Source organism: Anas acuta, chromosome 11, assembly GCF_963932015.1.
Source record: "Anas acuta chromosome 11, bAnaAcu1.1, whole genome shotgun sequence".
Lineage (NCBI taxonomy): Eukaryota > Metazoa > Chordata > Aves > Anseriformes > Anatidae > Anas > Anas acuta.
Genome location: NC_088989.1, coordinates 7,366,505 through 7,385,464, shown reverse-complemented (window position 1 = coordinate 7,385,464; position 18,960 = coordinate 7,366,505). Strand labels below are relative to the sequence as shown.

Genomic DNA, 18,960 nt, shown 5'->3' with positions numbered 1-18,960 from the left:
CAGTGGGGCCAGAGGAGAGAAGTGGTCTTAGAAGTGTCTGTCAGAAGTGTGATTTAAACCAGCCCAACCAAATCAGTGTGTTACATAGTCCGAGTAAATTCTGCTTTCCTTTTCCAATACATCAACTGTGTGAAGTCTTACAGTTTACCAGTTCCTCAGGTAGACTGTTGAAATAATTCAGTCATCCTTATTTCTCTAGTCATGCAATGTCTAAGTTTTAAAGTAAGTGTCACTACCTGTGTGTTCAAACCTACTAGAAGTGGGTTAGCTCTCTTACTTTACTGTAACAACAAAAACGTTGTTTTATTTTCCACTTCATCTTTTAATCCTATTAAGTACCACAGTACTGTTGTGGGGTTTTTTTGGCTATAGGACATTTATATGCCTGTTGCTGTGCAACTTGCATAATTATTTTTTTTACATCGTATCAAATTAACTGTTAGGAAATGTGTGAAGCAAAGGAAGTAAATTTTAATGGAAGAACTAAAAGTACTTGCCAAGCTGAGAGGGATGCAGAAATGTAAGGTGGTGTTCCAAAAACGACAGGCATCAGTTTCCTTATAGCTGTATGAAACAGGATTGAAACACATTCGTTTCTGAAGTGGATGTTCGAGTGTATGGAGAATGGGAGTGGCAGGGTGGGGTAGCTTTAGGTAACTAGATTACCTATAGATTGCCTAATAAAAGAAAATACTGAAATAGAATTCAGTTGACAGGTCATTTGTATTTTCCTTTTTTTTTTTTTTTTTTTGGCGTATGCTGATGTGCTGCCTCAGGTATCAAGTGCGTGATGCAAAATGCATGCGCAGCATTCCCTGCAGAGGTGAGGAGCGATGCCCTGCTGCTCACCCGGGAGCTGCTGGGCTGCGGTCAGCAGGGAAGAGAGCAGAACAGGTTTGCAGGCGAGCACGGTGCGTGCACTGTGTGGGAGGGAGAGCAATGTCTCACCTGCTTGTTTGGTTTATAATATGGAGGCTGCAGTGATGCCATTGTGCACAGGATGCGTAACTGTCTCTAGTTCTTATTTTTATTGGCTTGAAAGACTTCATCTTTTAAAAAGTTAGATTGACTCCAGTGTTTCTGATGCCACTTCTCGAGTTGACATTCTTTTTAAATACTATGGTATGTTTCGTTGTTATTTTCTTACCAGAAATGACATAGTTGTCTTTACATTGTATTTGTCCATTTCTCAGTTAGTAGGAAAATGTATAAATCTAGAAGGGAATGCTCGTTACTGCTCTGCTTCCTCAGTTGCGGAGTGCCAGGATCTGGCCAGCACCAAACAGCATTGCTGTGGTGTGATGTGGGCAGGTAGTTACACAGGGAAAGATAGCAAGAACTTTTGTTGAGCCACACATGCCTTTTTTTTTTTTTTTCTTCAAAAGCACGTCTAGATAAGAGCTGGGAGAGGGTGAGGAACTTGGAACGCACTCACGATTTGCAGTCATAATGCATCAAAATGCTGCTGCTGCAATGAGCAGTTTTATGTAAACCGTAAGTTTAGATTTAAATAAAACAAACTTCCTTTTTCCTTCTACAAAAGTACAGCTGCTGCAAAGTTCACAGAGGGCTGTATATAAAAGAAGATTAAAAAACGTGTTGATGTTAAAACAGTAGCATCCTTTGAGGTATATGAAAAGATATAATTTAAAATATTCACTGGATGATACAGTTAATTTTAATTGAGGCTAGGGTTGTGACTAATTGCTTGGCCAGAACTTTTTTTTCCCCACGTAAAAGATCCTGTTCTTCTGCATAGCAAGTGAAGTGTGACCCCTGATATTAGTATTACTGGGTAAACCTCTTTTTTTTTTTTTTTCCCTTAATTCCAATTTTTATAATACAAATACTAAATTAAACTCAATGTTGAGAGCTCCTAAAGTTATTTAAGGATTAGATAAGTAACTATTTATTTATTTTTGCCACGGAAACACAAATAATAATTTTCTGGCTTCCCTAAAATTGCATGATGAGATCATGTCACCTAAAAATAATGTATGACTTTAAATGAAGATTTGTTATATGGAGAGCGATGACAAATTATATGTTCAGCATTTATGTAATATTATACAAATTGGCTGGAGAAGTTTAAAATATCCTCCGCTCTGAAAACTAATTAATGAGTAAATGGAATAGTTTTTGCAGATGACTGACTTCATTCAAATAGCTGATGAAAACCTAATTTAACAATACAATATGTACAGAGAGACTTTTTTATCTGCTGAAAAGCTTTAAATATGGTACTTGTATTTCATTGGGAAATTTAGAAATCGGTCTTTCTAAAGACAATCTGCTGGAAACGTGCTCACTGAAATTTTTTATTATTCCGTAAGATCAGCTTTGAAAAACTGTTTAATAGTTCTGAACTTCTGAATGAACAATTTAAAAATATGTTTTGTGTTAGATTTTTAAAAGATTAATTGCGTGTAGCTGAACTCACATACAAAGAATTTAACTCAATAGTTGGATGTCTGCTTTAGTGTGTTTTATATATAATTACAGGAACATTCAAATCTTGGCAGCCTAAAATTAGAACCCCCAGCTGCACACTAGGCTGCAGGTGCCTGCGTGCATGACACACTTCTCGCTGGTGATTGCTGCTCTGGCTTTTGCCAGTGGGCATGCTGTAGAAATACCCCAAGACTGCTAAATCTTGGAGAAGGTAACGATTGTCAGGGTTTCATTCTGCAAGGGAGAAAAGACTAGGGGAAGAGTTGCAGCAGTCATGTGCTCATAACCTCGCAGAAGGGCTGCTGTTTGGATTTGCTGCTCGGTTATGCGAGGAGGAGTTTTGCTGCCTGCAGGATGCTGGAGGGGAAGGCGGAGGGGGTGGTCCAGGGCATGCAGTATGGCTGAGCACGTGGAAAACACGAGCGGTCGCAGGTAGGTCATCCTCTTCCCTTTCAAGTCTCGTGGTGTGAAATTCTGCCTTAAATCTGGGGAAGCAAAATAATAAAAAACATACTTTAATTGATCCTCTCGGAATTGTAGCTTGTATTCCTTTAGAAAACTAGGCTGTTTTGTGCTCAAAAAGGAGGCTGGAGAGAAAGGACTGTGCTTTTAGAAATAAAGCGTTGTAATACTAGTAAAGATCTACAACTGATCAAATCTAGTAATGCAACTACTGCGCATGGTTAAACTAGGTTCTGTTTTTTTTTCTCTCGGAGTGAAAGTCACTTCTCTGAGCCAAAATTTTGAGGTTTGGGTATTCTTAGGACTTTTATTCAAGCATATGTAATTGCTACATTTGCCAAAGAGGAAAATGCAATAAAAACATTTAATCAAGACTTCAGCTGTTCCCTCCTTCATCGTATCAGTCAGCAACTGCATGGTGAAACAAAGTTCAAACACACTTGCGCTCAGAGCCCAGGAAGAGCTGTGCCTTTCAAATGTCTCCTCAAATAGCTGTGCTTTGAAAACTGTGTGTGCAAAAAAAAAAAAAAGTAAGCTACGTAAGGATGCACAGGGCGGAGTTGGAAATGAATTTGAAAGTTGGTAACTCTGCAGAAAATACTTTGGTAGCACCACTTCTCTTTGAGCCTAAATCAAGCAGCTTAGGGATCTTCTGGCTTTTCACTTTGGCAGTGTGGAGGCTGGGAACATCCATTTGTTTTGCTGTATTTTGTATTTTGTAAAAGTTCTTTTTTTTATCAGAGGCAACATGAGAGTAAGTTGTGCAGGCGAGGGTATTTTGATTTTGTTTTAAAATGTTTCTATATGTAAATGGGATAGTTTTATGGTTAGCTTGTTTGATTATGCATTTATTCTTTGCAGGCACATATTTGTTGTGCCTGCATGTATGGTTCATAAAATGTGCTCTATTAATATGTATGTGTACGTTACTTGGAGCTCCGCACATACACCCTCAAATATGCATATTTTACTAGTATCTCTTATTTTGGTTTAAATCTTGCATAATTGGTCACCAGGCACTCTGAATATTATGCAATTTTATTTATTTTGATCATGATATCTCCTTGGGAATACTCTTCCTTCTTATTATTATCATCATCTAGCATAGTACCCAGTTAAAACTACTTTGCCGGTAGTTTAATTTCATTTTAACATTGATAAGTCTACAAAAGCAGATGTGTGTTCGTGAATGATAAGTAGTTGGGTCTGTTTCTGGAAAACAGTTTGGAAAAATATTGGTTAGAAAATAATATTGTGGTTGCAGAAAGTTCAATGTGTTCATGAAAGGTACGTTTTGAGATGCTGACTTAGATAATGTGTGGTTGTTTTATTTTTAACATTCATATGAGTTAAAATGAGGGGGCTATGTGAACTGTTGGAGCTTTAGTTAAGACAACTTACCATGCAGTTGCTGTTTTTGTGTGGACAAGGCATAGCCCAGGGACAGATCTGCTGTAGTGCTGTTGGAGCAGAAAGCTCAGCGCCCCAGGTTTACATCTCAGATCCTCCTCCCACCTGAAAATTGCCTGTTATTGACAACTGACGTCAGCAACAGATCGTGCTGACTCCTGTCGTGCAGATTTCTTGGCAGAATTGTGGCTTTTTGGACTTGGTGTAAGCCGTTAGTCTGATTTTTAACCAAGCTCAGCCCTGTTTGAAATCTGCCCTTGTGCAGCGCAGTCTGTTTCACGTGATCCTAAATGCCGCCTTAGTCGCCTTCCTTCTCCCTCCTCATGCCTCTTTCCTCAAATCACAGGCTTTTAAAAATTGTTGCTTGGGAGTTTTTGTTTGCTTTCAGATATGAAATTGACATTCATGTTCTCCACAACTGGAAAGGGTAAGGCAGGAGAAATATTTTATTGCTTTAACAGGATGAGGCGGTACCTGGGGTAAGTGTCCTAAGCAGATTATGGGAAGTGGCACTACAACTTTTTTCCTTCTAGGTGTCAGCTAGTTTTAAAGGTACTGCACCTGTGTCTGAATTGCCTTGCCAAAAGTTATTTTAGTATTATTTTTTCCTCCCCTTTTTGACATTCTTTCAGACGTAAGTGATAGATTGTGTTATCTTAAGTTCTAATAAAAGCATGCCTTTAGAGAAAGAGATTTAAGACCAGTTAAAAATTATGTTCGTACACATTGTTTTACCTTAGCATGTTCAAGACAAATTCTGTTCTAACAAGAGGAGAAAACACAACAAGTGTGGAGTAAACGTATTCAAGATAGCTTTTGTGTACATTATTTGAACTTTAAAGTTTTGATTCCATGAAGTAATTCAAACAACTCAGATTTGGCAACATTTCAGAATAATGGGATATATGTACAGTTTGTGGACATTATAGCTCCAAAACAATTCCCTGATACCTTATTGGAAAGCTTAGTGGATCAGTGAAAGTTGGGACGTTTACTCAAAGTGGATTTGGATCAGGCCCCAGTAAAAAGAAAAACAAATTCTGTGGCTGGGGAATTGTCAAGATAACAGGGAGTTAAAGCTGTTTTGAGCGTAAAGTTAGTAATCTAGCACAGTGCATTTTAATGGGGTTGCATCTGATATGAACTGGAGTTGATGAAAACACTCTGGAAGTGTAATGGGGTTGGTGCTGTGCTTCAGGCACGTTACGCTGTGCTGCGGAGGTCTCTGTAGTCAAAACTTGTTACTGTCCGCGTTGGGCAGCAGCATGTGAAATGTTCCTTGTCAAGCATTACTGCACGGGGAGCAGTACATGTGTGTTATGATAAATCAGACACAGACATTTAAAAGCAATTCTCCTAAGCAGATGTTTGTGCTGGGAATGGATAGGGATGAACTGAGCATTAGCAGTGGTCTGTCTGGGAAACATTTATGCAGTACTTTTATGTATTCCTGCCACTTTTTTTTTTCCATCAAGCTTTCTGTTCTTTTACCATAACTCCAAGAGTTTATCTTTGCCCTTTCGTTTCTGTCCTCAGTAGCTTTTGCTTTCTCTTCCTGTGTTTCACTTTTCACTCTCCTTGTTTTCTTAACTGTGGTGAGCAGACTTCTGTAAAATAGGAAACTTGCCTTCTGGTCCCTGAAAACAGCCAGGATTTGGGCTCCTTTGACTGTCTTTCTGTAGAGATTGCTGGTTTGGAGATTTTAACCTCACTTTTTTGTGATGTTTTTTCCATGGTAATCCCAGAGCGGATGTTGTCTCACTAAATGCTAGGAGAGGTGCATTGCACAACAGTCCCAATCGAAAAAGGGACAACTTTTGTAGGAAATTGGGTAAACTTGAAGGGTTAAAAAAAACAACTAAACAAAAAACTGTGCAGTGGAGCTGTGTTAGTCACTGAATTCCCTGATTCTAGTGACTCAGTAAACGCAAACTGTTGCCCTGTTATCGAACTGCATGTTTCAGTCTGTTTTATTTGTTCTGTTGTCTGTGACGTTAAGTAGTAGAACTGAGAGTACACACACAGGTACTTTTAGTGACGACGAGCATCTGTAGTGTTACAGTCCTGAAGAAGAATGCTGAAAACCCGATGACATTGCTCACTGGCTTGTGTGCTTCCACGTGCTGGGGTAGAGGAGGAGATGACAGCTCAGGGTATGAAAGTCTTTCAGAGTAGATATGCTGAGCTCCTTGTTACTTGACGTAGGGTTTGTCAGGTTGTCTGTTATTATTGTTTTTCCTTTTTTATCAGAAAATGTGCTGACTTGGCCCTTTCTATATAAAAAGCATTTCCCTTATTACACAGTCAGCAAATAACGCAGTTGAGATATTTCCGAGGTATCTACAGCACGTGCTTGTACTATTCTTGGGAAAGAGTACAGGAATATATCGTTTAAATATATCTCCTTTTAAAACACTGTAGTTGAGTTACATTTAAATGAATTCTGGAGGTTGCAGTGTCCAGAGGTCTAATGTTATGGAGGTAAATGAAGTCATTTTTCTTTTAGTGCTAATAGAATTAATGCAACCAGCAGCTCCTGTAACACTATTTGTGTGTTGACACCATATAAATACCATGTTTATGAAAAATAAATTGAAAGGCTGAGGTCTCGCTTTAAGTTTCTCGTTTGACCTTGAAAAACATTCCCAGATGGAGAGAGTTAAATGAGGCCAGCTCTGAAAGAGGAACATATGAATCATGGTTGCTAGGCTCTTCCATCAGAGGCACGGGCTTTACATTTACAGCCAAGTATTGCAAAAAGTAATCTTTCAACTCGGAGGAACAGAGCATCTGAAATGATACTGGTGAAGTACCATAAACTTCATTAGACTTTTAAAATAGTGAATTTGCATGTCGTTAAGTGAAATAGGTATAAAGTACTAGGAGAATATCAGCTGCAAGACTTCTGAACTTGTACGAGGGGCGGGTTGTGGGGGGAGCAGAAACATTAAGCATCCATATCCAAGTTCTGTTAAACTATGCTGTATATCTCTAATATGTGCAAGGAATATTTCTTGTCATTCTCCTAGCAATTCCAGATCGGTGTTTGCTGCATTGGAGCGCAGAAACAGAAATAAGACTTCGCTGAACCCCGCTCTTGCTCTGCTTGACTAGAATGAAGTGAGGCACATTAAAAACGTGGGAGCTTACGTGCCTAAGACAGGCTCTGTTGGGCAATGTGGATTCGGGTCGGAGCTCTTTTCTAGACGTCTTAGCTGGTCTTGGCTGGATAGCAATCTTTAGAGTGTCAAACCCATTGTTAAACTAATCTTTGGATCTCCGGGAGGTGTTCGTGCTCCTTGTTGCCCACTTACCCTTTGGACTGTCTGTGTGCGTCCGTGCAGTGCTCAGCATCGGCGGGTGCCATCCTTGCTTGGAGCCCTGCAGGTTACTCTAACAAAAAGATTTTCTGGCATCTATCTTAAATAAATGCTTTGATAATAAAAAGCTATAGTTTATTTACCAGGTAGGAGAAAACAAGGGATTTGCGTTGCCTTTTGGTACTCCCTCGCTGGCTGCATTAAATGATGCTCGGTTATCAGTGGTCGTGGCACTCTAGGGGGAGGAAGGTCTTTGAAACTGGCTCCCGTGGTCTGGCTGCAGCCTCCTGCCCGACTTCCTTTGGAGTCAGTTGTGATTTTGTGTGTGCAGCAAATCCTTTTTTCTGTGTCAACTGGTTTCACTCTTAGAATTTGATCTTTCTTAAGAGTTTGTGTATTTAAGTGTTCTGGCAGTGGTTTCTATTGCTTGGAGCTTTGACTTTAAAATTCTAAAGAAGTGCTTCTTGGGGTAGGGGGGTGCTTCTAAATGCTTCAGATTTCTTGGGATCCCGAAACTGAAACGGGAAAACACTTGTTTACACCGATGTCTGCTAGTTTGCTTCACTTGTAGTGTAAAATGAAAGCTCTGTATTTCCAGCAAATATTCGTAAGAAGGTGCTTGAATAGAGAGAGTGTGACTAATGCCAAGGAGGGCTTTGTCTTGGAAGAAGCACAGCGGTAGGAAATCCTTCTCTTGGGTTAGAGGTTTTATTCCCCCAGCCTTGCGATCTGTACGAGCTGGTGTAGAGGCCGTGAGTTCAGTGTTGTCTGAAAAGGCTTGGTTATGGGAGCAGGTTACAGGGTGTGGATTTACACTTCGTTAGATATTATACAGTAGTAGCCTGTCTGTGTGCTATTACCAATGTAAATAGCAAGCAGTGTACACTGTTATTGTCCCATTCATCACGGCGTATTAGGAGTCAAATGGAAGTGACCGTGGAGTATTTGTGGAAACTTTCATGCAGGCGTACCCAAAGAACTCCTGAATGCAGTATTAACCAAAGGCAGCTAGGTTTATACACATATATTTTCCTTAACCAGCTTAATGTTAAATCACAGAAAGTAGACATTGAAAAACTGAAGTTTGCTGTTCCTATCTCATTTTCTCCTGGGGGCTGCTTACAGGGTTTTGCCTAGTTAGCAGTAAGATAGGTGTGCCTGAGGTCTTGAACCATTTCTCTTTGCAAAAATATCATACAAATGAAAAAACAATGGAAGACTCAGTACTCAATGAAGTGCAAATCAGTTTATAACTTTTTTTTAATGTAACCACAATTGCTTGAGAAGTGCCTGTGATTTAGATAAGCATAGCTGTCATCTGTCACAGCCACTTAAGACGTCCATGGTCATTGTATTTGGGCCCAAATGCAGAATCTGGTTGCAGCTGTTACTACAGGTATGGTATTTAATTGTAATATCGTGCTGATAAGGTTCTTGGAAAACCTGGGAGACCTCTTTATTTTTTTAAAGAGAAATAATTAATTTTTTGAGGAAAATGGTTATCACAAAGGGAGCCCTTAGTTCTGGAAGCTGTTCAGTGTGGGTGCGTTCTTTTGTCTGCGAGAAACAAAGTGGAGTCGGGGGGCTCTGCAGGGATGACAGCATTGTGCTGCCGTTGTTTACCTTGGGTTGTGTCACATTCATTCTTAAAATGTGTCCTACTCCAGTTATTTAACAATTACTCTTTCATTCATGAACAAAGATATTTTTCTTATCAAATATAGCATGATGCTAAAAATGCACATAGACAAATTAATAACTTTAAAACGAAACTCTGGGGTCAGCTCTAGCACACAGGTGCATAAATTTAACTTTCTTAATTTCTAACTTACTGTTAACTTATAAATTGATTGCTGAGTATTCTTAGAAGAAAATAAGTTTTATTATATTGGTCTTAATTAAATAGTGCTGTAGATCTTAGCCATGCTCTTTGGCAGTAATGAATTTATACACTATTATGTGTGCAGTTTCCTTTTTTTTTGGTCTTCTAGTGAATAATATTTAGTTGTATTAATGCAATAGACCTTTAAGTTTTATAGTAAATGTTGTACATAATGCCTCGGTAATCTATGAATGCAGTTTTAAACGTTAAACTGTACTCTAAACAAACTGTATTCTTAAAAACAACATTGCAGAAACTTCTTTTTATTAGTAAAAGTCTGCAAGTATGTGTGTTATCTCCAAAATCCACACATGCTCAGACATACTGTTATCTCTCTATTTCTCTCTCATATAGCTGTTACACAGATCTCTGGCAGCAGATGGCTGGACTATAATGCACTGTTAAACAAATAAAACCATTAGGCATGTAATACTGCCTGGTAAATGACTGTTCATCTAAAATGGTTAAAAAATAAATAAATAGAAAATAAACTTCATTTTAGAACTCATTTAATGAAATTGGAATAAAATCCAAACCCGTTTCAGCACACATAAAGCATCCCCTCTTATGTTGTGTCTGCCATTTGAAGTCAGTCTTTTATTCCGTTCTTACATCTGGTATAAAATAATAAGTCCTAAATCAGATTTCTAATAAATGTTTTCTACAAATAATCGCTTATTTTACATTTATCTTTGTAGGAAGATTTTTGCTTTTGTAATACTCCAGCACAAAATTATCCATTGCATTATATGCTTTTTTCTCATTTTCAAATTTTAAACAAATGTATTAAAATTATGATTCAACACTAGTGTCATGGCTCTGTAATTAAACTGTTCTTCAATAATTGTAAGCAGCTGAGAGATATGCCATTTTGTCTTTTTGTTTTTAGATATGCCAATATTTGGTCTTTGCCCGGCTCATGATGATTTCTATTTGGTGATGTGTAACCACTGTAATCAGGTCGTAAAACCACAGGCATTTCAATCACATTATGGTAAGTGCTTAACTATTTTTAATAATTAAGGGTGAGGTTAAATCAGGATTAAGCCTGGCAATTTTTTTTTTAAATTGATGGTACATGGATCATTACGTTATAAATAATGTCAAAGAACATAACCTGTGTTTAATCATTTTATATACATTGTAATGCAGTTACGTGAAGATCTTGTTTCTTTTTAATTTTTTAATGTCTTGAAACACTGCAAGCCTGCAGTTCAATTTTGAAATGGCATATACAGTGTATTTCACAGATGGTTTGTGCAGTGTGCTTGTGTCTGAGTGTGTCATTTCTCCATGTCTATTTACACTGATTATTTCTACACGAGGTTCTGTTGCAGTGTGAACTTAGCTAAAAGCTAAGCTTACAAATTCTGCCCTATAACATAATACGTTTCCAAAGGAGTAGTAAGCTTATTTATTTATTTTCAGAAGTATCAATCTGTATTTGTTTTAATGGTCAGATGGTTTTGTATATAAACTGTGCTGGGAAGCTCTCATGTTGGTTGGTGCTAGCCAATGTTTACAGAGGACTGACAAAATGTGAAGTACTATGCAAGTTCAAGTGTTCTCTCACTTCCTACAGAATGTAACCGGGGGAGGTAGGCAGTTCTTCTTTTCCATACACCTCTCAAGCCTAGTAGAAATTAATATCACACATTTTCGTGTCAATATTTGAATAGGAGGTTCTTGGTGTTCAGCTTTTCGTTTCTTGAGAAATCGAGGAGATGTATTGGCACTTGGTTAGGAAACAAAAGATAGACAAATATTCTTCTGAACTACTCCCTCCTCCCTCTGTGTGTGTCTGTTTGTGCGTGTTCCCTTTCTTCCAAGCTTGTCTTGCTGCTTAAAAGGATAGAAGGTGCTGGATATGGGTGGGAAGCCTCTCCCAGAGCTCAGAGCAAGGCATAACTTTTCTTGCATCTTAAATACTCCAGCCCTTTGGCAAGAGATGTACTTGTTCCTGCTGCTTCCTAGAGACTGGGAAAGAGTCTTCCTGTGCTGTGCAGAGGGTGCGCTGCTTATTCCTTTCCACCTCTCCTTGGTTTTTGTGTTACGATGCCATGTGGATTATGTCCCTAACCTTGCTGCTGGATTTCTGCAGTCATGTTGCACAGAGTGACTCAGAGAAGAATCTGATAGGTGTTGTGACATAATTCTTACTGGTTTGCTTGTCATCTATGGATGGCAGTAGTAATAAAATAAAATATTAAAAAAAATAATAATAATAATAAAAACTTGTCTCCAGGGCTGCAGGGAGCCAGGAGAACAGAAGGCAGCATGCTTTTCTAACGCTGGGTGCTCTAAGCCTTTGTATCAGCTGAGAGTAAGTCCAGTCCTTGCCAGTGTGATTCCTCACCTGTCACTGAGTATCAGTTTGGGATGTCCGATAAGTCCTTCTAAAATATCATATTAAATTGATTCTGACAGTTAAAAATAAATGTATGGGGGAGGACTGGACGGTACCCAGTTCTGAGTGCTGGCATATTGAGTCTTCCATCTCAAGGTCAGGAGTACAGGGCTGGCGCAGGTTGGTACTGATGGAGAGCTGCTGGCATCTGCAGACTCTTTGGGCTGACTTTCTGAAATGAGTTGATCTCCAACCACCCATCTTTGTAAGGGGGTATCCATGCTCTAGGAGCCAGTATTGCAGCTGCAGGTATGACAACCTTGTGGGCAGATTGAAGAAAGAGTTCAAGAACTGAACAGGCACAGCATCGCTCCTTGGCCATGGCTGGGTGCTGTAATGCTGCTTGTATCAGTGGTAAACACGTTACAAGAGGTTTACTTTATTCTAATTCAAACCCTTCTGTAAGCAATACTTGCAATTTGAAAGGAACAGAGTGAAGAGGAAATTACAAAGTGAAGGTGTAGAAAACGTTTCTAAAAGATTAAAGAAGAAATACTAACGTGATGTTCCTATTCTGTATCACATTGTAGGAGCACGATCTCTAAGTAGTAAGGTTTCTCGAATGTAAACCTATTAATGGCAGATTGATACTTAGAAGTGTAGAAGGAAGGGATGGAAATGACAAGGTTATTCTTAGTATTTCTTAAGCCCATTCTGAACAATGAAGACGCTAAACAAGTGCTGCAGCTTGCAGAGGAAATGGGAGGAGCCAATCTGATGAGAAAAACAGGCTTGGGTGGGGTGTAAATTATTAAAAGACCTTAGTTTGCCAAACTAATAGCCTCAAAAAGGTAAGAGGGCTGACTTTGATTTTGTATAGAGCTATCAATCTTGTCTCCTTTTTTATCAGTCTTCACATTCTCGAAACACAGTTGGCCCTCGTTTTACCAAACTGAATGTGAAAGCTGGTAATAGGAGAGGTGATTGATTGCTTCAGCAGTGGAGTCTTTTGCTCAGTATACTGAGAGAAGGAAATTACTCAAGTGCTCAAAACATAACAGTTCTCCTAAAAGACAAAGTACAATATCATGATACCAAGTGGGGAAAAAAAAAATTGGATTCAGCAGAGTCTGTTTTCCCTGAATGAGGTCTTCGTCTGTGGCTTTATTTCAGAGGTTTAAAAAGGAGCGATTTCTTTTAGCGTGTTCTCAAAAATTACAGTGCATCACTGAAGCTGTACCTCTCTGTAACGTTCTCAGTCTTCAGAAGTTATTTTAAATTGTTACCAGAGAAATGGTAATCTCTTAAAATATTCTACAGTTCGCAGTGGTATGTGTTGCTTGTACTTGGTGTTCTTTAAAATCTGTCACATGGGGTTTTCTGAATTAGAATATTCTCTGTTAAAATGTCACTTATGTCAAAGGAATGGTAAACAAACTATTAACTAAGCCTAATGAGCTAATTAATTTCTTCCAAAGCATATTTGTGATAAACTGCTTAGGTAGGCTGAAAGTGCATTGCAGGACATTTGATAGTTCGCTTTTTTTCTAGAGAATGTGCAGTCAGAAATAATTTAAATGTAAATGTATTTATCAGAATATTTTACCTGTTCAGTAAAATACTTTACTGACACAAGTCACATATATTTGTATAAAACACGCTTTTATATTTCATGTTTTTTAATGCAGCTAGAAGAGATACTAATTCAAAATTAAATTTCGCTTGAGGCAATCGAAGTATATGTTTGGAGTATGAATTGCCATTTTAACAACTTATTCTGTACTATGGATTTATGCTATCATTGATTTGTGAAATTGTGTGGTGTTTGGTATGCACGACACCGTGTGTAGTGGTCAAAATCTGTCAGCAGTTTTTAAAAGCAATCTGATACCAAGAATTATCTCAAGTCCACTTCTGATATTCCTTCGATATGGATGGGCCATTATTAAATGTAATTGCCTACACGGTAAACAGCCTGTTTTTAAGTACATAGAGCTAGATTTCTCCTGGTCTGTGTACAACAGCTGCCTGCCAGCATGCTCAAATTGCTTTCCCCTCTTGCTGTAGGGCGGTAGCAGGGCAGGGGAGCCAGCCGAGGAGGGGCTGGCCGGCTTTTCAGAACAAATCATCGCTCTGTCAGACCTCAGCTGCTTCATCCGCGGGACTGAACAGATGATTTCAGGACTTTACTGCCAGTATTCTTGCTGCTGCTTTTTGAATGGCTGCATTTTTGTGGTATCAGCATCTTCCTTGGATGAGTCAAGATCAATCAAAGGTGGAGGACTGACAAAGCTATAACGTGCAGGCTTTCTGTCCTATGGGTGAAGCACCTGAGATCTCTTATCATGCTGTCCTCTTCTGAAAAAACACAGTGTTTATCTTCAGTTGCATTTGTCAGGATGGTGCCAGCCTCTCCACCTTCCATGCAGCATATTCTCTCCTCCTGTATTTAAATTGGGTGTGTTTCTGGAGTGCATGCACAGTTTCCACTCGTGCTATGTTAATTCTTACAGTAAACATGACTTTGTCTGTCAAATTGCTCACCCTCGTACTTGTCTGGAATACCTCCTTGGCAGCTAGCAGGGTATGTCTGTGGTAGGACCAAATGTGTTCCTTTTCTTTCTTCTCTCTTTTGCCCATTAAAAGCCATTCTCTTTATGTAGATGGTTGCTGGATTACAGCAAAACATTGCTCTTTGTGGAAGGCATTGCTACAGCTAGTTCAGGTAGCTCACGGAAACCCTGAAGCAATGTGTTTTTGGGGCCGTATGACCTTTTGCTGGTATTTCAGCCATTCCACGGGTTTATCGTGTCTCCCTGTGGTTATCAGCTTCTCGTCTGGAAAGAGCTGCTTCTCTTCACCATCCGTGCTGGTTTGTGGCTCAGAGGAGAGAGGAGATAGCTCACTGGTGTAGATGGAGCATCAGTTTAGAGATACAGGTTTCCTTCCCTCTATTTTTTTTTCTTATTTTCTTCCTTCTTCTGCAGAGTTTCTTGGTTCACTTGTGCTTTGGCTTCTGTAAACATGAAGTGGGGTTATAACTTCCCAGCAATCTGTAGGAAAACATAAGGAAGGCTACCTGTGAAACATAAGCTGATAGCGCTTGTGAGTCATGCGGTGATTGTGGAAACCATTAATTCAGCGAGCACTGGAAAGAGACCATTACAGTGTGTCAGGTTGTTGAGTCATTAAAGAGCTATGCCCAATGTTTTGATTAACTTTCATAGGTTTGGCATGCAGTAACAAAGGTGAGCACCTACCTGAGCATTGCTTTCTGCTGCCTGTGAGCCAAGGGGAAACTCCTAAGCATTGGAGTTTCTGCTCAGGGCACATTTAAACCTGAAGGAGTAACAACACGGATTTGCACACCTGAGCTATCTAGGAGGTGGTGGGACTGGAATAGAGATCAGCACCCAGTCTTATTCTCAGCCTGGAGAGACAAACAGGGCAGATCCTGGCAGCAGGGACAGACGTTCACATGCTTGGATCCAGAAAATCACTGTAAAGTCTCACACAAATCTTTCATCTGTGTGTACCTCTGATTGTATAACCGTATTCCTTCCTCCCTCCACCAGTTCTCACACCCACCCTTAGTTAGCAGGCTTACTGATATGGCTTGTCATAAGTAGTGGTGGTTTTTTTTGTTTTGTTTTGTTTTTGGGGGTGGTGGTGAGGGGAGTGTTAAGTGCTTGCATTCAGAGGGTGATAGTTGTTGTGATATTAATTGGGATAAGTGATCCGTTTACTATCCCTGATAATTGTCTGTTGTTTTTCAGATGTTATATCACAACTAATTTAAGTATTAAAGGCTCTGCAGCATAATGCACTTGGTTTCTTTTGACACAGTGTGAATTGAATATAAATTTGTCCTACCCATTTTTTGTTATCTGAAATTTGGCAGCAGCTAATTGTTCTGGAAATCTGACATGAGTATTTAATAATTATTTTTTTTTGAAGTTCTGCAGATGCTGCATGTTTAGAAAAGTATAGAGAGACTATCTAGCAAGTACTACAATCAAAGATAAAGTGTCTGTACAAGGCAGCGTTTGATGTAGATATGAAAAGAAAGGAATGTACTGAATCCTGTTCCAAAGCCATTGGACCTGAGGATCGGGGTGTGGGGGGGTGTTGTTTGGTGGGGTTTGTATTGTTTTTTCTTTTTTATTGTAGGAGATTGCAGGAGCTCATCTGTGTTTTGGAAAGATAAGCCTTCATTATGGTTTGCATGCTTTTGGCAGCAAGTAATTTGTTTCGGTAAATAAGTGTCCAGTGTTCACTAATGACTTTTAAAGCAGTATGAAAATGCTTGATATAAATTATAGGAATCTTCATGGGTATCGGTAATCTTCTACAGTAGTCTAGTAGCCAAAATAAAAGTTTGATATTATCTGGTTGTTTCACAGATGTGCTGGAGCAATCTGCCAAGCATATTGCCAAACACGCACAGGTGGCATTTGGCATATTATAGCCTGAGTTAATGTATATGATTTAACAAATTATCATTGGCAGCTTCATCAGCTTCTGTTCAAACACGGAGCCCTCTTGCAGCAGTTCACACAGTCTAAATTCCAGCAGTTGAATCTGAGTCTCTGGGTCCAGCAGCAACGAGTTTAATTTCTTGGCAGGGATAGGTGAAATTCTCTAACTTTTGCAAGAGTTGTCTTGGCATATTCCCAGAGAGGAATGGGCTCAGAGGTCAGTACAGGATTCATCCCAGAAAACTGTTTCAATTGATTATTTACTAATTTAATATGAATGCATCATTAAATAAGAAAGTGTTTCCACCTGGAAAGAAATTGTAAATATGTTTGGGGTTTGCAATGTGTACCCCAAAACCTTTGCTGAATGCTGAATGTGTGAGTTGGGATTTCAAGTCACTAGCACTTCTGCCACGCAGGTTTTCAGGAGTAAAGAAGTTATGCCCTGCGGTTAATCGTACCATTGCAGGCAGTTCGTGTGCAGCAAGCTATTTGTGCAAGCATAATGGCTGTGGTCTTGTTTTATTACAAGAAAACAGAGGGAGTTTAAGAAGTTGATGGCAGTTTTCTCTTAAAACTTCCCTTTTTTTGGTGAGCACCTAGATTTGTAGAGCTGACGGTGTAAAGCAATAATAAGTATCAATAAACATTAAAATTATGGTGTTCAGCTTCAGATTTAAGGAAGAAATTTGTTCAGTTTACCACATAGGATGTAACTCATTCTGTCTACAGCACCACATGTGCTGAAATACTGTGAACTTTAAAATGTTCTGGTGTGCTTTTGGCTTTTCTTACCTTTGGTTAGCATGAACCAAATTTCATGCTGTTCTCCCACAGCAGAAGGCCAATGTGCAGAAATCCTTGTGTTTTATTACTGGCTGGACAGAGAATATCTTTGCTATTCCGTTCTCGCTGAAAGGCTGAAGTACGTTAAACAAGGCTAACATAGCGTTAAACAAGCGTTACATGGGAACCCTGCTCCTTTATAAGAATTACCTTGCCAAGGATGCAGGGACTGAGGCAGACTGCTCCCTTTTCAAGGTAGACATCAGCACGGGGAGAACAAGCGGAAAGAAAGAGAATAAAGATAGTTATCTTTGTGGGAAAAGAGGAAGCACGGCCGTGTTTGCTGCTGCTGTACAAAAGTACTTGCTCAGCGAGAGGGACCAAGTTAGTGTATTGATTGACAGCTTTAGTAAGATCTGAAGAAAACAAGTAGTTCTCATAAAGCAGCTGTTGAGTGTATTTGACTTCAGTTTCACCTTGGAAGAAGCCAGCTGGAATAGTCGCGTCAGGCTTATGGTTAAAAGTGATCCAAAATGAGAAATAACACACCTAAAATTCAATGCTAAGTTGCATCATTCAAAATTCATTTGGCCCGTGGAGCAGAACACAGCCCTCAGAACTAGTTCAGACTTTCTGCAGATGCAGAGAAGGCAATTCTGCATCGGTTTACATGCTCCACATCCTTGGAAGGTTTCCTGCCCAGCTAAAAGGGCTCTTTCTAGCGCCTAAGCCACTCCTTCAAGCTGGAGCTCGGCCAGAGGAGGTGGCATGCATTGCGAGGGCAGGCCATGGGCACGCAGGGCTTGGCATGGAGCCCTGAGCTGAGCACAGAAGAATGAAGCTGCAACCTGTTTAGGAGCTAGGGAGCTGAAAGGAGCCTGGATCGGTTTTTTAAAAGCAGGATTTCTGCTGTCATGGAGGAGAGCTGGGAATGTGTCATAGCCATCGAGATGCGAACTGGGTGCTGGGGGGGGGAGTGGGGCTAGTAGTAGTTTAATTTCAAAAGCCAACCGCATGCAAAGCACTTACTTATTTATTAGGACTTCCCCGTTTATTTTGAGGGAGAAGTTTGTGTTCTCATGCAGTGAGTAGATGATTCCAAGAATTGCAAACCTCAGATGAACACCGCAGCTCTTCGTAATTCCAGGGAGGAGTGTTCTGGGAAGCTCGTAAAACAGTGTGGAGTATTGAACTGTCATAAATAATACAGTTTTTCTTTTTTTTTTTTTTTTTTTTTCATGACAGCACCTAGTTTCACATTGCACAGATTGTACCTCTCATCCCACCACCCACCTCTCAAACAACTGCCACGTTCGGAAGAGAGGGGATTTGCACTTAGCCTCTTTTTCTCTGCGAGCACAGCTACGGGTGGCAGATAGGTAATCTCAGCAGGACCCATCGGTCAGGTTAATTTTTTGCCAAGCCACCACTGCTCCCAGCATCCAGCCGTGGTGCTGGAGGAGGGCTGGGAGCTGTGCAGCACCTGCCTGAGGGCGCAAAGGGGCCGTGGTGGCAGTGGCCAGGCAGCACGGGCAGGAGGATTGCAGCTTGGCAGAGCTCTCCCTGCAGCCACAATGAAGTGGTGTGCAGTCTGGGGGGGTGTCCGAGGGGGGGGAAGGAGAGAACACAGGGGAATTGCTAAAAAGGGAAATGTAAAACAAAGAGCCGAAGTAAAACACAGTTAAAAAGAAATAGATGGAGACAATAAAGAGGAAGCTAAGTAAGGAAAGTAGGGGAAAATGACCTCATAGACGGGAGCACGAAGTAGGTAGATTGCTGAGTTCATTACTTTGTATTGAGGGAAAAAGTGGAAGAAGGGAGAAG

General features: G+C 39.9%; 1 protein-coding gene across 5 annotated transcripts in view; it reads left to right on the top strand.

The window, feature by feature from the left end:
- ATXN7 (ataxin 7) overlaps positions 1-18,960 on the top strand; it is a 78,943-nt gene that overhangs the window by 34,945 nt on the left and 25,038 nt on the right. For 4 of the 5 annotated variants that reach the window (XM_068695085.1, XM_068695084.1, XM_068695086.1 and 1 more), the window contains one exon: positions 10,415-10,519. The exons of the other annotated variant lie outside the window; for it this stretch is intronic. In XM_068695085.1, the coding sequence (XP_068551186.1) occupies positions 10,415-10,519 (105 nt within the window). The remainder of the gene's footprint in view (positions 1-10,414; positions 10,520-18,960) is intronic. 5 annotated transcript variants of the gene reach the window in all.